Source organism: Cololabis saira, chromosome 21, assembly GCF_033807715.1.
Source record: "Cololabis saira isolate AMF1-May2022 chromosome 21, fColSai1.1, whole genome shotgun sequence".
Lineage (NCBI taxonomy): Eukaryota > Metazoa > Chordata > Actinopteri > Beloniformes > Belonidae > Cololabis > Cololabis saira.
This window is the reverse complement of record NC_084607.1, coordinates 26,151,067-26,173,415: the sequence shown is the minus strand read 5'-3', so window position 1 is coordinate 26,173,415 and position 22,349 is coordinate 26,151,067. Positions and strand designations below refer to the sequence as shown.

The 22,349-nt window shown below is 40.5% G+C and overlaps 1 protein-coding gene across 1 annotated transcript; it reads right to left on the bottom strand.

Moving 5' to 3' along the window:
* Positions 1-1,624: 1,624 nt before the first annotated feature.
* Positions 1,625-21,443, bottom strand: emp2 (epithelial membrane protein 2). Its single transcript, XM_061711677.1, has 5 exons — positions 21,254-21,443; positions 6,222-6,536; positions 6,024-6,132; positions 5,800-5,940; positions 1,625-4,085 (listed from the first exon to the last, which is right to left on the bottom strand). Exons 2-5 carry the CDS (start codon positions 6,297-6,299, stop codon positions 3,916-3,918), a joined length of 498 nt encoding a protein of 165 aa, XP_061567661.1. The 5' UTR covers positions 6,300-6,536; positions 21,254-21,443; the 3' UTR covers positions 1,625-3,915.
* Between the last annotated feature and the right edge of the window lie 906 nt (positions 21,444-22,349).

Sequence of the window (22,349 nt, the reverse complement as noted above, 5' to 3'; positions counted from 1 at the left end):
TTTCCTGGGTGTACCATAGACATATATATGTAGGCGCCGCATTGAGCGGGTTGGCCCGTTGCTGGGATACGTCACCGCGTCCGCCATATGGGATGTGGCCAATTTACCAGTGAACTAATACATTGGAATGGACCAAACTTAATAAAGTGTTTTACAAAGTGTTTTAAACTAATGTCTATTAATATATTTGGAAATCAAACAAGCACCACAGACAACATTTCTATTAATTATTTTATGATTATCGTTTTTGTTTTGCCCCTCCTTTTTTCAAGTCTTTTTTGAATCTTCTTTCCCCTTCCTTCTTTATTATTCTTCCTCTTTCATACCATGTAATTCCTGTATATAATCTAACTAACTTCATTTAGTAGAAAAAACTTTTTAACTTTATTAATTGATCCATTGAATGTTTATATTCACCTACCTCTTACAGATATCTAATTAACTTATTATTTTTATGACTTGATTGTTGTTCTTTACACACTCTTAATCTATGTAGTCTACTGTCATTGCTTACACACGGTGTGGCAGTGTAGGAGGGGCTACTGCTGATGTGGTGGATGGAGGTGTGTGTTTATATTTATATGTTCATATTTTATCTATGGATATGAATGTAGTGCACTCTCCATAAATTAGGTGTGAAATGCAGATCAAGCTGCTACTTGTCATGACCCGTTATTGTGGAAATACCCATCAAATGCTCTTTAATGTGTTCTTTCCAACTAGGTGAATAACTGGACTGAAAACTGAGTGTCTAAGTTACCAAGAATAAGACTTGAGAAATGATCCAGTTTTCAGTAGATTTAATTAAACAATTGCATGCAAAAGGGTCAGAACAAACATGAGGCGTCTCGATGCAGAATGACAATGAAACAAAGGAAGCATACTGATATTAAGACATAAAGGATGATTCATTCTTACGATTCGAGTAGACAAAAACATATTTATGGTCAGTGTTAATCTTTTTTGAGCAGACTCCCAGTCTGTACACTTAGCTGGGCCCATGCTATTATTTTGCTGCTCTCAGCAGTTTTGGTTTAATCAAGTAGTCAAAGGCTGAATTTTCCATCACACCAGTGTACTTGTGTAGTAAGTAATCATGTCTTGGCTATGTCCCTCTCTTGAGGAGCGACACAGATTTAGCATGCTTTATGTCAGATACCTTTCCTGATCCAATCCTGCACACACAAGGTGAACCTCACACAGCCGGGAATTGAACCAGGGACCTTCTAACTAGGGAGGGCAACCATACCAACCACCAGAACTGCCCAGTATTTGAAATATAAAAGAAATATTTTCCTGGTCACAAGAAAATGGGAAAAAAAAAAAGTTTAAAAACCACAATGTTACACCTGAGTATTTTATAAAATTTTAGATTGAATCTTTGAAAAAAAAACAACCTTATTTGATTTTTTTTTCCTGATTTAAATGAAAGACCGGCAGATGGTGCTGAGGTCACCGAGGTGGTTAAGAAACTCGTGGGTGGCAAGGAAAGTGTTAGTGTTAGTGTTCGAGTGTGATACAACCCCAGGTAAATGGTTTGAATCTTGCTGATTGATGTGTGTGTTTGAGATCCTTCCATCGGAAAGTAGGAAAAGTAAGTGAATAAAAGAAAGCAGGCATGGAATAATACTAACATTTACATTTATTTATCTTTATAACCAATAGATGAAGAGCAATATTTTGCAACAGAAAACACAACATGGTGCAGTTCTCCATGAGACCACTGGGTGCCAATAGCAGACAACTGTTTTAGTTTGATGACACATGAAGACAAAAAACCTTTCAAATGACTGAAGCTGCCACTAGTGCTGCAACAGAGATCAAAATAAATAGCATGCTGTCATTTAATCACTCCTAAACAAAAAACAGCAGAAGAGCTAGAAGAGACTGTAAGAAAGCTGACACTTAATAACTGAAAATGGCATGCAATTAAACAAACTTGTTTAAGTATTAAAACATTATACAGTAACATAAAATGCTCAATGCATGTAGAATTAATACTTTTAAAGAATAAACTGATTTCTTTTAAAGAAAACAAAACAAATGCCAAGTACAGTTTAGGCTATAAAAGAAAATGTGACTATAAATTATTGTCCCATGGTTCTTGTTAGCTCTATTAGGTTATGTCCCGAGACGGACTAGTAAAACTGAAATGAGTCAGAATATATGTTTAAATTAGGTTTGTTTTGAAAGCAATGTAACTGAATGAGATTCAATATTTTCACCATTGGTAATAAAAAGAAATGGCTCATTTTGACGTCAGTCTTTATTTTCATATTAAAACTTTGTTTGAGATGAACTGTTAAGATGGCAAATTGTCTATAATGTACAAATAAAAACACATCACAACTTGACCTCTAGTATGACATCCTGGACATATTAAACTATATTTTTTAGCTCAATCTAGCAATTCCACTACTGACCACATACAGAGCTGCTGTGTTGACAAAAGAGCCACTGAAAGTATTGTGCTAATATGAAGAGATTAGTCCAGCGCATCTTGTAATACCACTTTGTCCCTCTGGAGGTGCACTTTGTTATTGAGAATTGGCTCAGTTGTTTATCGATGTACAGTAGTTCTCCTCTGTATTTGAGTTCACTTTCTTGGGATATGTTGCCCCCTTATGGTCAGAAGTGGTATTGTTTTTTTTTTTTTTAAGTTGTAAGATAACAAATCATAATAAACTTACTTCCACAGCTTCACCTCGGTCCTTGATAATTTAGCGCTTTTCAATTAGCAGCTCTAAACCTCATCCGACATTTCTGTCATAAATCAGCATTTCTTAAGTCCAAGCCTAACAGCTGTTTCCAAGACAAAGTTCATACCCTGCAGCTCTCCCAATATGTTCCACCTCCAAAGCCAAATCCCAGTCAACACTGCCAGAACGGCTGCTGTTTGAAATGATTCAGGCAAATCCAGTAGCTTTTATAATACAGTACCAAATTTATTCTTATTAAAGGCTTCGGGCAGAAATGTCCTAGAAATGGAGCAGCGGCCTGGCCAGAGGGGAAAAATAATGACAACTTCATATGTCTTAACTCACATGATGGTAAAATACAAAACAAAACAGTGGTTTCAAACAATAAATAGTTGTTGCCTTTTTTTCAGAGGTGTGAAAATGCAACTAACAAGAACAAATAAATGTTCATTTTTATTTTATCCCATTTATTAAGTATCACAGCACCTACTTGGTTCCTCTTTCACCATTAAAACACAAGTCAGTAATAAAAGAATACAAAGGGTCAAAATCCTACATACTGTATTATATTAAACTACTACTTCATTATACTTCCTCTACCCTATAGCTAACATACTTTTTTCCAAAGTGATATATTTGTATTACTGGAGTCTAAGTCTAAACTGAACTATACAAACACAGCAAATATGTACAAAACTAATTCTGATTAGTTTCAATTATAGGAATGGGCCCTTCGGTAAATCCTATTGCCGTTTCCCAGTGAGAAAATTCTCCACACTTGTCTTCTTGAGGAAACATTCCTATGAAGGTTAGAGCAAGCGGCTGGTAAAGGGAACAATGAGACGAGGTGGAGAAAAAGCAGTGTTGGAACAGAACTCGTGAAAGGAAGACAGCAAAGGTGAAGTATGTTCTCAGGAAATGTAAGCTGTATTTTTACGGTGGGTTTGGTCCCTCACTCTGGTTTTTTTTCTTAAACCACATTTACTAAGAACAGTGCAACATGAGAACGGAGAAGGTCACGACCTGTTCGTGTTTCACACAACTGTCGTGCAGGGTGTTTTGTCACAAACTGTCCGGTTTTGAACCTGTCATCCAAACATGTGCAGCCATTTTTCTTTAACTTCAATACTAAAAAAAAAAAAAAAAAAGACTTCAGGGTAAGAAAGAGAACGTTTGTTTGCATGTGTCCAATATCCTGTATATCAAGGCTGCTGCATCATTTGCGTTTCCTGAGCACCAGGTACATGACGCCGCTGATGAGAGTCATGGGGAAGCTGACCCACGCCAGGATGTAGGAGGAGCCGTAGGAGCCGTCCCTGACACCTCTCTCATGGAAGCTCCTGTGCTGAGCCGTGTAGATGGACGCCCCGATCATCACACATAGAGCTGGAAGGAGGAGGGACATTTCACATCACAGGTAAAAAACATACTCATTCTCAATAGAGCCACTCTTATTCATACACATTTGTTTTTTTGTCAGATGCTAAAAAAAAAGCTGACATTTTGAGTTAAAAATGCCCCATTGAGACTGCGTTAATCAAGTTTATCAACTACGGTCACTCTCCAAATATTTTGAATAAAAAAAGAAAAAAAATCCTTCTATATAAATTGTGGTGGCGATCAAGGGGGTCATGAGTAAACTACACCTTGAAAAATACCTAAATACGTTTTACAATTCAGAGGGGTTCCCATAGGACTAGGACTGACATCTGGATGTATTATATAAGTCCAATATATCAATAACTGCACAACTGAACAACAATGGGGAAAATGACTGGCTGCAAAACCCCAAAACAGAAAGTCTAGCTGTGATGTTATTAACTCATTAATAACATCTGCAATTTAATAAGCTGCATGCCTCAAACTCCGGATTTGATGTTAATCATTTCTAAAATGCCAGGACGGTAGCTCAGACGGTCTCCCACAGGGATGGAAGTGAAGTCACTTTAACATCGCTGTCGGAGATTCTCTCGTTTAGTCACTTTCTTGTTTTCTCTCCTGTTTCTGCTTTCTCGACTCTCTTTAGCCTCTTTTACATAGGCGAATACCCCGCGATTAACGCACGGATCTAGTGTGTCGTGTGCTCCTTTTACATTACATTTGACCGACGTGTCCAGCTGCCCCGCGAATAACTCGCTTCCGTAGTCTTAACCCCGGGTCAGCTCTAATGTTAACAGAACTAATGAAGGGTGATGGGTCGTGGGAGGGGTTTGTTGACCTGAGTTACAACCAACCAAGGAAGTTTTTATTCATTTATTTATTAAAATTATTATTATATTAGAAAATAAGGAAACAGCTGATGAGATTAACAGCAGCAGCAGGGAGTCACAGGGAGGGCCTTTGTTTGCAAGATGAGTATCTGGGAGACAGGGAGATCCGTAAGCTGATCAGTCTCGGAGCCGAGGACGCCATAAACCGCCTTATGTCCAGAACCACAAAGGATGTTTCCATTGTTTGAACAACTGGACACAACAATGGTAAACTGGGGGTTTTGCAAGAAGCAAAACCCGGCCAAAAAAAACCCTTATCCCGATGTTTATCCATTTTCTTTTTGAAAATTACACGTCTGACAGTGTATAAATCTTGCTCATGGAGGGACAATACGCCATTCTACACAGGTGACATTGTGTTTGCAGATAACGCCTCCCGACTCGTATTCCCTCCCTTCAACTCGGCTTCAGGCACGAGGTGAGAAATAACACAACTTGCGTTTATATTGCCAAAGCGCGTTCATCATCCAGCGATAATAGCGGGATCCAATCAAAAAACGGCTATGGTCACCTCTGCCCTGAAGTCTACTGCAGCTCTGTGAGCTAGTTTCATCACCGTTGTGTCATAATGCTTTAAAGCGATACGCAAAAGCCACAAGAGATGGGTGGGAGTTCAAAATGACTTTTGTTGGGTTTTGCACACAGTAGACATGAGACTGCAAGAGCTACACGGTTCCTAAAAGTAATCAATTACTCCTGCAAATGAAATTGAAACTGATATTTCAAAAATGAAAAAACTCTTTTGTGCTGCTTCAATTTAAGTAATCAGAAATTAAGTGAAACTGATTCAGTGAAAAGCAAATAATTGAAGAGAAAACTGTTTAACGTACAAGCCAGAAGTTGGATAGAAGCTGTGAAGACGAATCTCTCCCCCTGTTTGATCCTGAACAGCTGGAGGATGAAGACGAAGAAGCTGACGCAACATAAAATGGTGGCCAGGATCATGGAGGCCTGGACTGCCTGCAGATAAGCTGTGGAAGACACAGAAAGGGAGGTTTATACACAAACATAATTTACACTGGTGTTGGGATTTTCGAGTTGCACTCAGTCTCACCTGCATCGGCAGAGTGGCTGTTCTCCACAGGGTAGCAGGTGGAGTTACAGGAGTACCACAAGTCCGTGTAAATTACATCACGTCCGGCTGGCTGCACCACCCACCATGCCTTCAAAGGGTAAGGCCAAAAAAACAGAGTAGAAATACATCTATGAGCTGTCACACCCCCAAACATGCTTGTCCTTGGTGGGTACTTACATTGTGAATGGTAGCAACGAAGAGCAGGATGGTGGCCGCCAGGTGAAAGAGGATGATGAAGGCTAGGATGATCAACATGGCTCCCCTTCAGTCCGACGCACAGCTGTAGTGTTTCTCTCACTTTGGTCCCGGCAGTTAGAAAACTTGCAGGCTGCTTCAGTGGCTGGCTGGCTCTCCCACTGGCTGGTTGTCAACTTGCAGATGCGTGTTGGTGCTTTGGGTGGAAATGCCTCTGAGTGTTTATGCTGGCTGTCAGACAGGCGGGGTTGCAGGCTGATATCCAGACGGAATCAAGCTCCCGCACATCAAAAGAATCTGTTTCAAGCAACATATTAATGACTATTTAATAAAAACACACCAGAATGTGAAAGATTCATTCCTGCACCATTAAATCAGACAAATCTACAAAATATACTGTACCTCCTTTTCATAAATATCATTAAACAACCTTGCTTAACAGAGAATACTGGAATAATTCTATTTTTCAATTGTGTGAATATTAAACTTCTTGAAAGGTGAAGAAAATGCCTTAAAAGTGATTTCAGGGAGAGCGTATGTGCACTCACAGCCCCTGACACATCTGGAGTCAATTACCAACGGACAGCATTTCCAAACAGCTGAGAAAAATGCAGGGTTAATAAAACAGACAAATACTTGTCACCTCAAAGTCTCCCCCCAAAATGACAGAAAATGTGCATGTTGTTTCTATATGTAAGCAAGAGTGTGAGAGACTGTGTGAGCTTGCAGACATATACAATATGTGGGAGTGTGGTGTTTACTCTGCAGAAATTAAAGGCCTTCATATCCAGACCCTGACTTCCAATCAGCTCACTGTTCAGTCTTGATCCTGACCACAGCATGAAACTCTTTATAGGCGAAGCTATATAACCCAGCCGCAGGAATAGTAAGACATGTACATGGCTTTTTATTGAGCCTTCTTGAGCCCTTTCAAACCAGTTTTATAAAGTTTAAATACTGTAAGTGAAACAACATTTGTTTGTCACACTGTGGCCTTCACATTTGTGTCATTATAACACAAACTGAAATGTCCAGCTGTAAAATACACTGTTGACAGTCATAACAGATGTGTGTGTGAACTGCTGCTAAAGATACAATCTCTATTTAGACAGGAATTTTGGGCACTTTACTCTTACTACGTCTTCAGACCCTTTCGAGTTTCATTTCCACCCGCATAGTTAAAAATAAAAGACTTATGCATGCAATTTATACCAACTGTCAGGGAAATGCACCTACAAATCAAATCAAGTCCTTCTGTCCCCTTTTAGCTCATTAAGACATGTTGAAACGCAACACGTTTTGCAGCATCTACATTTACAAAGAACCTAAATAGAAGACCTGGTGATAAAAAAACATGTCATGGAGGAACAGGTTTTTATTGTTTCAAAGGGGAATTTTGTCATGATGTCTTAATGAACTGTAAGGCGTGCAGGGGCAGTATAGCCTTCATGTACCTCACTACAGAAGAATGCATGAACAGTGATGAGGGGGTAAATGTAAACCGGTCCCAGACGGTGGGGTCTTGCAGCGACATGTCTGACATTAGTGATGCCACTGAGTTCTTGTGGCACCTGGAATTATCTTTTGTCTGCATCTTCCATCATTTATGTGAATAAATAGGTGCCATTTCTAAGCAGCATCACAGCGAGGCATGTGGAGGACATGACGGAAATAATCATTCGCCACTGCCCCAAGATGGTGTATGTAATTTTACATGTGACTGAAAGAGCCCCAGCCTAATTTAACCCGATAAACACCATTCCCTTTTTCAAATATGGTGGTGACTGCAGGTGATTTTACATTGGATCCCGCAAGATCGCTGGATGATGAACGCGTGTTTAATGCACGATGGGTAATATATTTGTCACCTCGTGCCTGAAGGTGAGTTGAGGGGACGGAAGGCGAGTCGGGAGGCGTTATCCGCGAAATATAGCGTAACCTGTGTGGGCGAGTAGAGTGATGTATTATCCCTACATCAGCAAGATTTATACGTTATCAGACAGGTATAATTTTCAAAAGGAGGATGGATGAACATCTGGATGAGCATTTTTTTGGCCAGGTTCTGGTTCTCGCAAAGCCTCAGTTTGTCATTTTGTGGCCACTTGTTTAAATAATGGACCATCCTTTGTGATTCTGGATATACACTGGTTTATTGCGTCCTCGGCTCCGAGGCTGAGTAGCTCACTGATCTCATCATCTCCCCAGTTACTCATCATACAAATATAGATTCCTACATGTGACCTCTTGCTGCTGTTACTCTTATCAGCTGTTTCTTTATTCTATAAAATAATAATAATACATTTGAAAAAAACCTCCCCTGGTGTGTTGTACCGAGGTTATGTGATCAACAAACCCCTCCTACGACCCGTCAACCCGTTAGTTCTGTTTACATTAGACCTGACCCGCGGTTAAGACTACCCACGGTTAAGACTACCCTCGGAGACGCATGCGGTAAGATATAGATCATTTGTGGAACTGGACCCACATATCCATGCGTTTTTTAATTCAAAATAGATTCAGGCTGAGATGGTCAAGTGCTGCTTTGGCATCAGTGACCCCAGAGCTTTTGAGTGATATTCAAAACAATGTGACTCAGAAATCTACTAAATCTACTAACAACTAATTGTCTTTTCAAACACACAGCTTTGATGTGTTGGAATTTATTATGGCTTGAGTACCACCCACTTTGTGTGCAAAGTTTCACGCATCATCTCTGGTGGGAATAATGCTCATAAGATTAACATAAACACAGATGTAGCCTACACATTGTTTTGACAGCCTCCCACCAACACTTCAGAAGTGGGGGAGGCAGGGACCCAAACATATTTGAAAGCACATGTGTGTGCAGACACACACACACACAAAGAAACATACATCCAGACAGCAGAGGAATTAGCCTTGTCTGCCAAAATGGAGTTGCAGTAAAAACAGCCTCTCCCCGCCAACAGGAAGCAGGCCATCGTTTTTGTGTGCGATTATGTGGCTGTGGGATGTGCGAGTGGAGAGGTCCTCCCTGTCTGAGGTGGGGGAAGGGGGAACATGGGTGTAAATGGTTAAAAAGGGAGTAGGGAAACATCAGAAGCACGTAGATATAATTTAAGCTTAAAACAAGAATGCAAAGTTATGTTTTTTTCAAGCCAAAAGGTCTTAATAATGAGTTTCATCCATAATGAAACTAAGGACTTCAAAGCTGCAGCAATACCCATTTTAATAGGAACCAGAAACTAAATTGATAACATGTTAATAATAACAGTACACATCACCTGTCCAGCACAGGCTAACAGAGAAAATAAGAAAACCAACCATGCACACTCACTCTTGCTCCTATAGCCAATTTAGAAACACAAATCAACTCGACGTGTGTTTTTTTTGGACTCTGGTTGGAAGCCATAGTATCCAGACAAAACCCACGCAGTCAAGGGACTAACATGTAAACATTTTACACAGAACGGACCTGCTCAGGATTCATTTGAACAAAGTTCATAAGTGAGGGGGTCACATGGGCGCTCACATATGCAACGTATCTTCTGTGAACATCACTTCAGACGGCCTGTTTTTGTTTAGTTTCTTTAAGTTTGGTGTATCAGTTGCAACATTTTACAAGACTTTTAGTTTTTATCCGTTTGTCTCAACGAATATGACAGAATAAAAATGGAAACAGCGTTAACACGGAGAATTTAATTCACTACATCTGCTGCAGAGTACGTCTGTGTTGAATCTGACCTGCAGGAGTTCCTCTCTCTTTTTTGTAAAAAGCAGTTAATCTTTTAGACACACACACACACACACACACACACACACACACACACACACACACACACACACACACACACACACACACACACAGCTGGATCTTCTGTCTGCAGCTGCTGGCTCAACTCATTGAAGACAGGAAAAAAAGAGAGGAGGAGCAAAGGAAGAGGGAGGAGACGGAGAGCAAAGGAAGGGAGCCCCATTGGACGGAAATGGAGGGAAGAGAGGAAAAACAAAAATATGAGTGTAATCGTACACACACATGCATGTGGTGGGGAAGAAAAAAAAAGGAAGGAACTCACAGTTCAGATGATTAAAGCTAGTTTAAAAAAAACACTGCCAGGCTTTCAAGTCACAACTGCAGACATAAATGCCTGGTAATTACTTAGCACTGTTATTTAAATCATACTCTATGTATACATATTATTTCGGTTTATTTGTGTTGTAAATCGTCCAGTGATTTGACTAACAAAACACTGAAAACTCACACAAACACACACAGTTCAGATGGGAAAAATCATTCACATTTGCCAAAGTAGAGACCTTTATTCCCATAAAACCTGGGAACAATCCATTGCCGTGTAGAGGTTTGATTCAGAACTACCAGTTAAGTATGAAGCCCCCGATACTCCCCTCTGATAATAGGAAATATGCGCGCACACACAGAGCACTTAACCACATGCATGCTGAACACATTAGTCCTGCTGCTTCGGTTTGAATCTCAGTGATGTCTCACAGATCTTCACGCATCCATCATAAATGACACAGGAACTCAAACTGGAATTGACCAGATGTGGCTTGTCAATCACCAGAACAAGTAAAGACAGTCTTCTTCAATCATTTTAGAATTCATTAATAAAATAATCTGGATTTAAAGATGCATACTTTGGCTTTTTTTCTTTTTAAAAAGGTTGGCACAATATCTTTAAATATTAATGAAATGGCTTGGCAAATGTCATGGTCACACAGTGGCAAAGGTTCCCGTTCCATCATGTCTTTGCAGCTCTGTTCGTAGCAGATGGTTTTTGATGGTCATTCATGAGATGTGCATGTTTAGAAATTGATATTAAAGAAGAAGAAAAACAATATGAATGGTAATGAGCGAACCGGGTAATTGATTGGGGGATGGAGGAAGGTAAAGGATCAGAGTCCAGGGGTTGGATGTCCTGCTCCTTTTCAGCAGCCCTGTGAAGCTGGAGATGCCTCTAATGCCCCTTTTCCACTGAGCACTTTGGTAAGGTCCCATATGGTTCGGGTTAGAATGGTCCAGCCAATTCAGGTGAGCGTTTCTACTGCAAGCCGGACTGTCACTGCCACATGCAGGGTTTACATCAAATGCCTAGCATGGCGTCATAGTAGTGCGATGACAACAAACGTGAAGCTACAAACAATAACAACGGAGGTCCTCCAGCAGCTCGTTTTTGCTCTGCTTGGCTTCTGGTACTTCATATGTACAATCCATGCCACAAGGTGTGAGAGAAGGTTGTGGACGACAAGGAGAAACACAGACCTCACTGTTGTTTAGAAGCATCTTTTTTGTATTTTCCAACGTTGACTGAACAGTCTTAACAAACAAACTCGTTTTTGTTTCGCGGTTGCTTTTGTCCGAGGTAGAGATGTTTTTCTGTCTGTCCAAACAACATATTGTATCATGTGACGCCAGTAGTGCTGCCCTTACTGTACCATTTTTCTATTGACCCAACAACTTAATGGAGAAATGGTACAATATGGTTTGGTTGTATGGGACCCTTTTTATAATGGAAACACGGCAAATGCTGTATCGGACCACTCAGTGGAAAAGGGGCATAAGGATTTCCAGTAACCAGCGACAGCAGCCTTCATCCACCGACATCCACCACAGTTAGTCAGTCCATTGAGTACGTAAGCTGTAGCCTGAGGAACACCTCCCCAGAAATGTAACTACACATTGGTTTGACAACCCACAACAATTGTGATCAGCCTACTTCAGGAGCATCTTGCAACCAATGCTTTTCACCATTTTTTAACCAGATTCGTCAATTTTCAGCAAAAGTATCTGCTGTACACTGATTTTCAAGATCTGCTCAGTTTTGATTGCCAAATCTGACAATATTGATATTTTTGTGACAAATATTGCAATTAGATCTGTTATTATCAAGCTCTGGTTCAATATTAATTCTGGATTGGGTTTTTGGTATACGTATATATATGTAAGCATGACAACACTGACCCATGTGAGAAAACAAGAAAGTATGCTACTAGCAGGCAGCCATTTCTCAACTCAGGGTCATCATTAGTGAACTGTAGGTTATGTATGGTATATCGTATATGGCTCAAATTACTTGACTACAAGTCATTTCTTGTGGCATGAAAATACACATTTTCAGCTCCATTTCAGCTTATGTCATTCATTCATTATAACATACTGGAAAGGTGTGTGCTATTGGGAAGGACTTCTCTTTGGTAAAGAGTTCTGGTAGGGTTGTCAAACCCGTAGTTAGTCGCTGTGTTGATAATAATGTGAATGCCTCCAGCCAAAAAAGGGATAATAGGGGAGGTCCTGTGCCTCCATGATGCCTCTTTCATATTGTACTACCAGCACAAATACCTCAGAAATCCTTGTCTAATTCCATGACTTGCAAAAACAACCATGACTTTTTGTTTTTGTTCTGCAGCGCCCTGGAGTGCTTCTTTAAATCATTGGTTAGCAGAGTTGCCAATTGTTGTGGCAACTGGATTGCAGCAGGTTTTGCAGTAGATCCTTTTGTGCTGTACATTTATTTGTTTACTTTATTGCAACCAAAATACATCTAAATGACACGAGTCATGCTTTTCCACAGGATACTGTATATGTTCCTTTTAACGTTTAGTCTGAATGGTGGTTATTTCTCAGAACATTACAACAATATGTTATGCTTATCCTATTTCCACATGGCTAGACTTAGACTATGTTTGATTAGTGGGTGTGAATAATACCTATTGGTGGGCATGACTAGCACACATGGAGAACAGTTTACTGCCGTCATAAAGACAAAGATAACCTACAGTTGCTGTGAAAAGCAGGTTTTTCAAGACAAACCATTTTCCCTGTAAGGCCAATGTTTTTAGAGCTACTCAAAGTGGATTTATATCTGGTTTCAGGGGCTTTACATTTATGAGAGTAAGTCTGCTCATAAAAATGACCATGGAAAATCTGTAGTTGGAAAAAAGGGATAAAAAAAGAAAAGGAAAAAGATGAAGCTGTGCTTAATATTGCAAGGTAATTTAATGTAAGCACATTATCCAATATTTTGTTTGTGGTGCATGTGACAGTGTCCTTTATGTTTGATTTTCAGAAACTCTGGAAATTTGCTTCGTGGAACAAATATGTAGAGAAACAGGAGGACAGATAACTCCAGCCACCTCCTCTGACACAAACTGACAGACACAAACGCAGCCATTCCTCCGCTCCACTCAGCCTTATAATAGGAGGCTGGGGTACTCAGCATTTGAGTGCGTGTTCATGTCGACTGCTGCTCTTGCCTGGTGGAAAATGCTGACTTTTAATGCTTTTTTTTTTTTTTACTCTCTTTCATAAAAGACAAAGCCACAGACTTAACTGGGCCTCTGGATCTCACTCTCCTGTCTCTCTGACTGTCCCACTTCTCTCCATCTCTGTTATTCTCTGTTTGTCTGTCTCACTCCGTCTCTGCTCATGGAAAAATTGATTAAGACGGTGAAAGATCAAAAAACACTTCCAGTGGAGCCCTTTGGCCCCTGAAGCACATTTATGGGGATACGTGTTCAGATTCACTATTAAGATATGCTCAGCTGCTAAATGTTTGATCTGCAAATACTCCTGCACCTGTTTAAAGCTCCAGCATATAACACTGAAGGCACCTATTGTCAGTAAAGCTTCAACCCCCCTCAATCAAGTTGTACCTGCATATTACTACACTAATCCAGATAAGACAAACCAGACACTGTAGCTTTACAGTCTGCCTTTCACAAGCAGCTAATGTCTCCATTCAGACCCTTTTCAAGACCACAGCAAGAGCACCTGGCACATTTTACAGTAGTCATAGAATTGGTAGCAGAAAATATACAAACCAAACATACCCCTTTAGTCGATGAAGACAGGTTGATATACCGTAGTTAAAAACAATTTTAAAAAAAACAGTGATCCAGAGATTGCCTTACTATATGTAAAGTGCTGTAATTCACGGTGAAGATAATCACCTAATGTGTCATGATAACACCAATAGCCAAGCTGTATATTATTGTTTCAGGGTACACACAAAAAGCGGATCTTCCTTTTGCCCAAGTCAGTAACTAAATAAAGGTTTGTAATGGATGTGTACACAAAACCACAAAGGTAAAAATGTTCACACACTCAGAGTTTGAGTTTGGCAGCAGTTACTTCAGCCACATTGAAACTTTGCAATTTTACATTGCAAAGATACATTAGATTTACTAATGTAAAATTTCAATTAATGTAACATTTCAATTTTACATTAGTCAGAAATGTTATAGACAAGTAAAAGGATGCATTTAGCCTTCAAATTGAAGCAGCAGTGTGTGAAATTGGAAATAAAACACTTAATGATGTACAACTTTACTACTAGCTGGGTTAGCTCTAACGGTGCAACCAGAGAACGGGGCAATGGTTCAAGACTACATATTTCTATCAAGTCAACATTATGTTTACTTGAATTCAATATTTCAAAGCTTTTAAACAAGGCCAAAAAAGGGTATTGACTGAATCAAGAGGAATCATTCAGTATCGTGGAAGCTGCAATGTCTGCATTTTCAAAATCACGCTCTAGATTTCTTCTTCCTGCACTTCTATATCTATATCACGCAGCACATTTGCATAGTACCGGCCAAATGGCCAGTTTGTCATATCATAGATGAAAATTAGGCAGGCTGGAATGGAGCTGCCTACGAAGTGCAGCTGTAGCTGCAATCAATTTCAATGATGTTTCGGTAACAACATCTAAAATGAGGATGTTTGGACAGATTTGATCAGAATGAATGTTAGGTAACAATAATTAGGACCACAGGCTAGCATATGCTAAGTCAGGCATGCTTAAATAGCTAATAGCTAATAGCTAATTTTAACTGAAATGAGGTGGAGGTATTAGCTTCCAGGATTACTGATCCCATTCATTTCACCATATTTGGATTAACTGGGTTGGGTGGCATCAGTTCTTCCCAACATAGCGCTTTGCAGTAAGATGAAAGAGAGAGGCTTCAAAAAGTCTCTTCAGAAAACATAAAGACTTGCTTTACAGTCTCTGGTAGGGGGCTTCAATCCCAGTTCCAAGACACCTGATTCAAATGTATCGATCAAATTCAGCTTGTCCAGAGATCGGCACTGATATGGCAATGAACCATTCATGGTAAGAGCTGGAAAGCACCTAAAACAGGCAGGACAGTGGACCTCAAGCACAGGAATTGAAGACCCTTGGTCTAAAGCCCAAAGGCTGGTCAATGTCATCCCTGTTTCAATACCTGCCTCCTAGGCTTTACCCCAGATCCCCTCCAACGTAAACTGGATCCTGTAGCATTATCATTGTTGTTATGAACCCCAGTGTCTAATAGTGACTTCAATCCGTCCATTTCAGTTCCAATAGTACAAACAAACATAGATCATATTCTTGAGCGCTTTCTTTTCCGACTTTAACGTACCTACTCTTGCAACAGAAGTCAACAAATCCATTCAGCTTCATTGCATCTCCATCAAAAATAATTAATGGTGTCCTTCTGTTGTTGAAATAATTTAGTTTTGTGGAGTTTTGTTGAAGTACCAGTAAAGAGGAGAGCAGACTTCAAGGACAACATGACTGCTCTGAACTGTTTTCCTGCTGTGCTTAAAGACTTCCCTCTGACAAAGGAATTCTTTCATGTTGGACACTGACATGGCCTGCGCGCGCACGTGTGTGTGTGTGTGTGTGTGTGTGTGTGTGTGTGTGTGTGTGTGTGTGTGTGTGTGTGTGTGTGTGTGTGTGTGTGTGTGTGTGTGTGTGTGTGTGTGTGTTTCCTCATAGGTTCCAAATGTGATAGTTCTGAGTAATGGCTTCCAAGTGAGGGTGACCAGCGACTCATAACGAGGTGAAAAGATGATCTGCACCAGCATCTCCATGGACACCTGTTTATAATTCATCATGGCGTCTGTAACACTGGTTTACTGACAGTATTTGTTCATTTGGAACATGTAAACCTATTTGCTATATAGTCCGCCTATCAAATCAATCAGATCTCTTCACTGGGAAAGACTTTCAAATAGAAACTGGCACTCTGCCATGTCTTCAAAAACAAAAAAAGAGCAAGAGTAAGAGCAATAGAATTACTTAAGGAGTAATTCTATTACAGATGGACAAATTCGCCCATTTGATAATGATTCCTTGCTTGAAACTTTTCATTTTCATTTCATATATTCACCTCAAAAACTTCCTGAACCCTTTAGAGCTGCACTTTAAAGCGACACTACGTAACTTTTCCACCTTAATATCATATTTCCAGAGTCATTGTGATGGTACATCAACTTCCAACAGGTTTAATGACACCTCTGTCATGATCTGAGGGGGTCTGTATCGCCTTCACTGGCACTATGTAACTTTGAGGAGCATGGTAGGAACCCTGCCACACTAAAAAACTACAAATCGTTACGACTTTGACTGCTTTACGGCATACGTCACTTCCCCCTCCTTCCCGATTCGCAGTCGAGACGAAAATGGGCGGGGCGTGGAGCGCAGAGCTCAGCAGAACCTGTTGCTGCTGCAGCAGCAGCAGCAGCTCCACACAACAGACGTGGGGAAAAGATCCTAATGGTTTAACTTTTCAACGGTTTCCTGCTCGGAGGCAGAACCACGCAGGCCAAGTATCTGATATAACAAAGTAAAAGAGTGAAAGAGTCGTCGGCTCGCTTTGGATCGCGGCTGTAACGACCAAACACCTTCCACACAGTAAAGCCTGAATTATGGTTCTGCGTTAAATCGACGCACACCTACGGCGTAGGGTACGTGGCGACGCGCAACGTACGGTGCGTGTCGCTGCGTACCCTACGCCGTAGGCTCTGCGTCGATTTAACGCAGAACCATAAACAGCCTTAAACCACAAACACTCACACAGACCGGGTCGGATCAAAACACGGGTTTTATTCCCCACTTCGCCAGCTAAACGCAGTTGCTGGCCAGCTCTCTGCGGTGCAATTAACCCCAATCTTCAGATAAAACTAGTTTGTTGAGGAAAAAATATTAACTCTTATTTGTAGCTGCAGAGGAAAAAAATAATCTCACGAGGAAGACAAAAATAATCACGCCTCGGAGCCTCTTCCGCATAATATAGCGGTCAAAAAAAAGAAAAGAGAAGTAAGAGGGATACAAAACATGTACTGTATGTTGTACTATTATACAAATTTATTGAAACACATGGGTCTTCAGTAGGGATTTCATATGGATCCAGACCGTTAATAATCATTATTTTCTCCATATACCGCTCCCTGGCTTCCTTGTTTAAGGTATCCCGGTAAATTCCAGTTCCTTTCCAGCAGTTTAACATCTTTTTTTTTGCGTTCCATCTGTTCACTTGGTGAAACAGAAAAGCATCCCGTCTTCTATCAAAACAAATGCAGCGACGGGACAGGAGTTTTCCAGCAGTACGCGCTGGTGCTCATGGGAAACGTAGTGTTCTTTCTGGTAAAGCACTACCGCTTTTGTCCAAAAGATGCCGCCAAACTCAGAAAAGCTGAAAGTTACGTTGTGCTGCTTTAATTGGACTTAAACACCCTCAAAAACCTTCTTTTGATGGTATGAGGATTAACAGTGCCAGTCAAAAATCTGCCACATTAATTTTTTACAACATTGATTTATTAAGGAGTTTTATTAAGCCATTTGGTTTCCTCACATATTTATTCAAGTATAGGATACTTCCTCTAAATATTGTGTGACATTAATAGGGTTCAATTTTTGGGCGGGATGTTAAATTTGACCTTTAAGAGTTTATTTTCAAGGAAAATTTGTCGAGTTTTGATTTCTGTAGACAAACGTTACCTTATGTCACATTACGCAGCATGAGTTAGTGTGGGATTACACTTTGATGTGAAAGGGCCAGTACTAAGAAACATATTAAACCTTGAAGGGGTCCATGAATTGTGTGCAACTGTTTGTAATAGCATGCCAATAAGAAGAGTGTAAATTAGCCAATAAAAAGGCTTTGGTGCATTTCTAACTTAAATGCAAAGTTACCAGTGATGGATAACATTTCATTTGGCTTTGCAGAAACTATTTTCCTCATTATACTAGAGCAGTGTTCACGCCAGTAGCCTAATGTGGAAACATCCTCTTGCCACAAAAAACCTGGAGGAAGGTGTGTGGGTTTTAACCAGTGTTTCTAGATCCAGCTGATGGTTTCCAACCCAGAAACTGTGCGAAAGCCAAAGTCCCAAATTTGTAAGATCAACATTTATATAAAGTTGAAACATGTTGATAGATTATCCATACATTCAAAGAACATGTGTGTACTGTGTATATAAATTCTCAGAGAACAGCAAGACATTTCACATGTACTATAAAGTAATTTGATGACATGTGGGGGGGCACCTCTTCACATATGCCAGTCGGTGTGTCTCGTCTACAAAAGCAAACACTATTTACAGGTCATGTGTCTGACCTGGAAGGAGTAAATTAACTTTTTTTTATCGACTCACTGGAATGGTCCCAAACAAGCCCAAATGTATTTGCTGGTCCAAATCTCTTTCATTATCTGCAAAATAAAACTAAAAAACACTAAACTAGGAGTGACTCTGCTCAGTCTGGCAACACTGTGACCTTTGAGCACAATGAAAAGGGACTGCAACGATGACCGACACATCAAATTAATATTTTTAAAATGGACCATTATAGTGTCATTTGCGCTCAGTCAGGATTTCCAAGTTTCAATTACATATTTTTCAACTGGTGTTTCCCAAATGTCATAATTACAACTCTGAAAGTCAGAGAAGCAGTTTCTTCAATGACCACTAGAGGCAGGCTCCAGAAGCAAGTCAATCTTCTCTCCACCACTTTTTGAAATGTCCAACTGTATATCAGAAACACACTTTCAGCTGGGTGTAAAAATAGTTTGGGTCATGGGTCATAGCTAGGTTCACATTCATGACAGCCGTAAAGGGGGTGAATTTAAATGTAGCACATTACCGTATATATGACAACACCTAATTTATGACGAATCATTTTTTTATTGATGGCTGGATATGGTTAATGGCTAGACATCATCATTAAATCTACATAGTGCTCGACATTTTCTGTGAACTGAGCATCTGTACATTGACCACAGACCCAACAAAGTATAATCATTCTTATTTTAAAAAAATAATATGACTTTCGTGCTGTTATTTGTAATAACAAAACCACCGGCTTGCACCCTTAACTCAGGAAAGAGCACAGCCACGAGCCAATAACAGTCGAATGGGCCTTTTGCCAGAGACAACTGCAGATGAGCTTGCCTGTGCCCACAGGCAGGCCTGCTCCAGATGAGCCATCTTCACCTCCCACACCATTCAAGACCAACCTGAAAGGGTTTGGGTCATGGTTGCACTCCAACTGCTGTCTTCTTTTCTTTGCCTGAGCCACTTAAATGGACTGAAGCTCAACTCACGGCAGCTGGGCGCTCTGACAGAGCTCCATAAATCCATAAATCCTTACTGGAATATACAGTACTGTATATATTCTGAAGACTGTAGTTTTTAATTCCATTTTCATTCATAACATTGTTCTTATTACTAACTTGTGGTCCTTCTTCCCACAAGATGTTCCTGATCTGTTGTTCCCAATCCATCAAGGTGTGTGGCTACCCAGTCTGGTTCTGTAAGTGATTTCTTCCTGTTAAGGGGGAGTTTTTGCCTTTCCACTGTCACCTGATGCTAGCTGAGGATGGGAGACCGTATCGAAGAACAGTTTTGATGCAATCTGTTGCGTTCCTTAGCTAAGCAAATATTATTATTACTACTATTATTTTTATTGGCTTTATATCCAGTGTACTAATTTGGAGTTGAAATGTTTTCTTTCAGATTCTATACATTTTGATTAAATTGAATTCTCATCTGCTACGTTAAGCAATTTGTTAATTGATTAGAAAAGTGTTATATAAGTGTATACTATCTTCATTATTGTTGTTTCAGCTTTCACTACAATCTTAGGGAACATTCGATTAGAATGAGTTTAAAGTAACATTAGACGGCATCAAAGGTTAACGTGAACTGAGTGATGAACCCTGGGCCACGGTGACATTTGCAACGGTTCATTTGCTGATTCTGCAACTGCTACATGTTCAACTGTGTACATGTGATATTATTCCCAAAGTAATCACCTTCCATTCAATGACAATAAAAAATAAATAAAATGTGGTGGTGTGAACCAACCTTGAATGGTTTTGTGGTTATGAGAACGACAACATTTTATAACTTAGAAGGAGTAAACGCACTTCAGTTTCTTTCGTAATCAATTTATTCACTTCCCCTGTTTTTTCCCTCAAAATAAAATTCAAAACTGCCTAACCGGTCCTGAAACCGTCCAATCTGCTCACGCTGGTTTTAACCAGAAGAGGGCGACTGCTAAAGTGACACATGAAACATAAAAAAGACAAGGACAATTATAGCCAAAATTGAGAAGTGCATCATTAAGAGTTAATAAAGCGTAATAATAATAATATTATTAATGTTAGATTGGTCAAACACACTCAAACTCTTGTGATTCAGCTCACAGATTCAAAAACTACTAAAATGCCAAGTATGTGCTTCCTAAAAACTACAATAGCACATGATTTTGCACATTTTTCCCTTTCAGGACTTGAGCAGAAACACTAAAGTTTAAAGTGACTTGGAGAAGCGCACGCGCACATTTCCTGCGGACGTTGCAGAAAATAAACACTTCTCTTCCTTCACAACGGCCCAAAGTCGCTCACTTCTCCCAAACAAACAAGCCGTATTTTACTGACACATCAGAGCTCACAGAGGAGGCTGACAACGCCCCTCTCCTTTCTAACTCCTCAACTTGAAACCTGAGTTACGACCGTAAAAATACCCGCGGGGCAGAAACACGACGGCCAGGGATGAGTCGGGGAGAAATGAATGGCACAATTAACCACACAGAAAGAATTTCAGGGGGCAAAATGTCTTCCAGAGTAATAAACTAATTAAAAACTCGTGCTTTTGTGCTGGTACAGGTTAGAAAGTCCACATTGAAAGCTTCATGCAACGTCCCAGTTTTGACTAAACCTCAAATAATAACTTAAATCTCACTCACCGGATTGGAGGTGAAGCTGCGCGGAGTTCCAGGTGTGATGAGACGCATTTAAATGTCAGAGGATAATAAGCGGAAAATATGGCAACAAAACGGCCTCCAAACGTTACACGCGTTGGGATACTAATTTGAAGTGGAAAAAAAGAAAAGGAAAAGAAAAAGAAAAAGTCAAATATGCACGCTCTCCCCGGACTGGCTGGCGGGAGGCGGGTGGGAGGGCCGGGCCTGATGGGTGGGGTTTGGCTGGAGGGTGGAGGTCCGTGCACTGGTGTTACGCTGTCCTGGGGACCTGAGCTGGACACACAGCATCATGAGGACGTGTCCGCCTCCTGCTGTGCACAATAGAACTCCCCCTGGTTCACATCATTAAGAAGAAGACAAGTTTTGGGCAAACCTGTCAAATTTTGGATTTAAAAAGATGGGGAATTTTCCGCCTCTGTCCCACCAGACCATGCGATTCCAGTACTACATTTTAAGACAGGTTTACAAGAAATCTAACCACTTAAAGGGGACCTATTATGGCATCTAATCCCTATTTTAAACAGGCTTTGAATGTCTTAAAAACAAGCTTTTGATAGTTTTTGCTAAATAAATTAGAAATTCAGCCTCTGAGCCATGTCTTTATCTTTACCGTTTCTAACCTCCTTCTCTATGAGGGATTCTGAGTGGGCGGGGAGGCTATGATAATGAGGCACTGTGCTGATTGGCTGCCTGAATGACGTGTAGCAGGGGAGGGCACAAAGCCTCGCTCTGGGCAGAAGAGCAGCCGGCTGCGTACACTATTAAGGCTGATTTATGGTTCCGCATTACACCAACGCAGAGCCTACGCCTACAGCGTAGGCTCTGCATCGATTTAATGCGGAACCATAATTCAGGCTTTAAACCGTGTCCCATGCGATGCGAGCAAGTGTCAGCGACAAAATCAATTCCATTTTATTTTCTATTGCACTGTCCTAACTGGCCGCAGCGACGCAGCGCTACGCAGCACGACGCGGCGCGCCCTTTTGAGCTGAACATTTGTCGGACGCCCTGCTTCTATTCTCTTCCTGCCGCTCGCGTTGAAAACCGGTTGAAAGCGCTGTAGGAAACAGTCATGGAT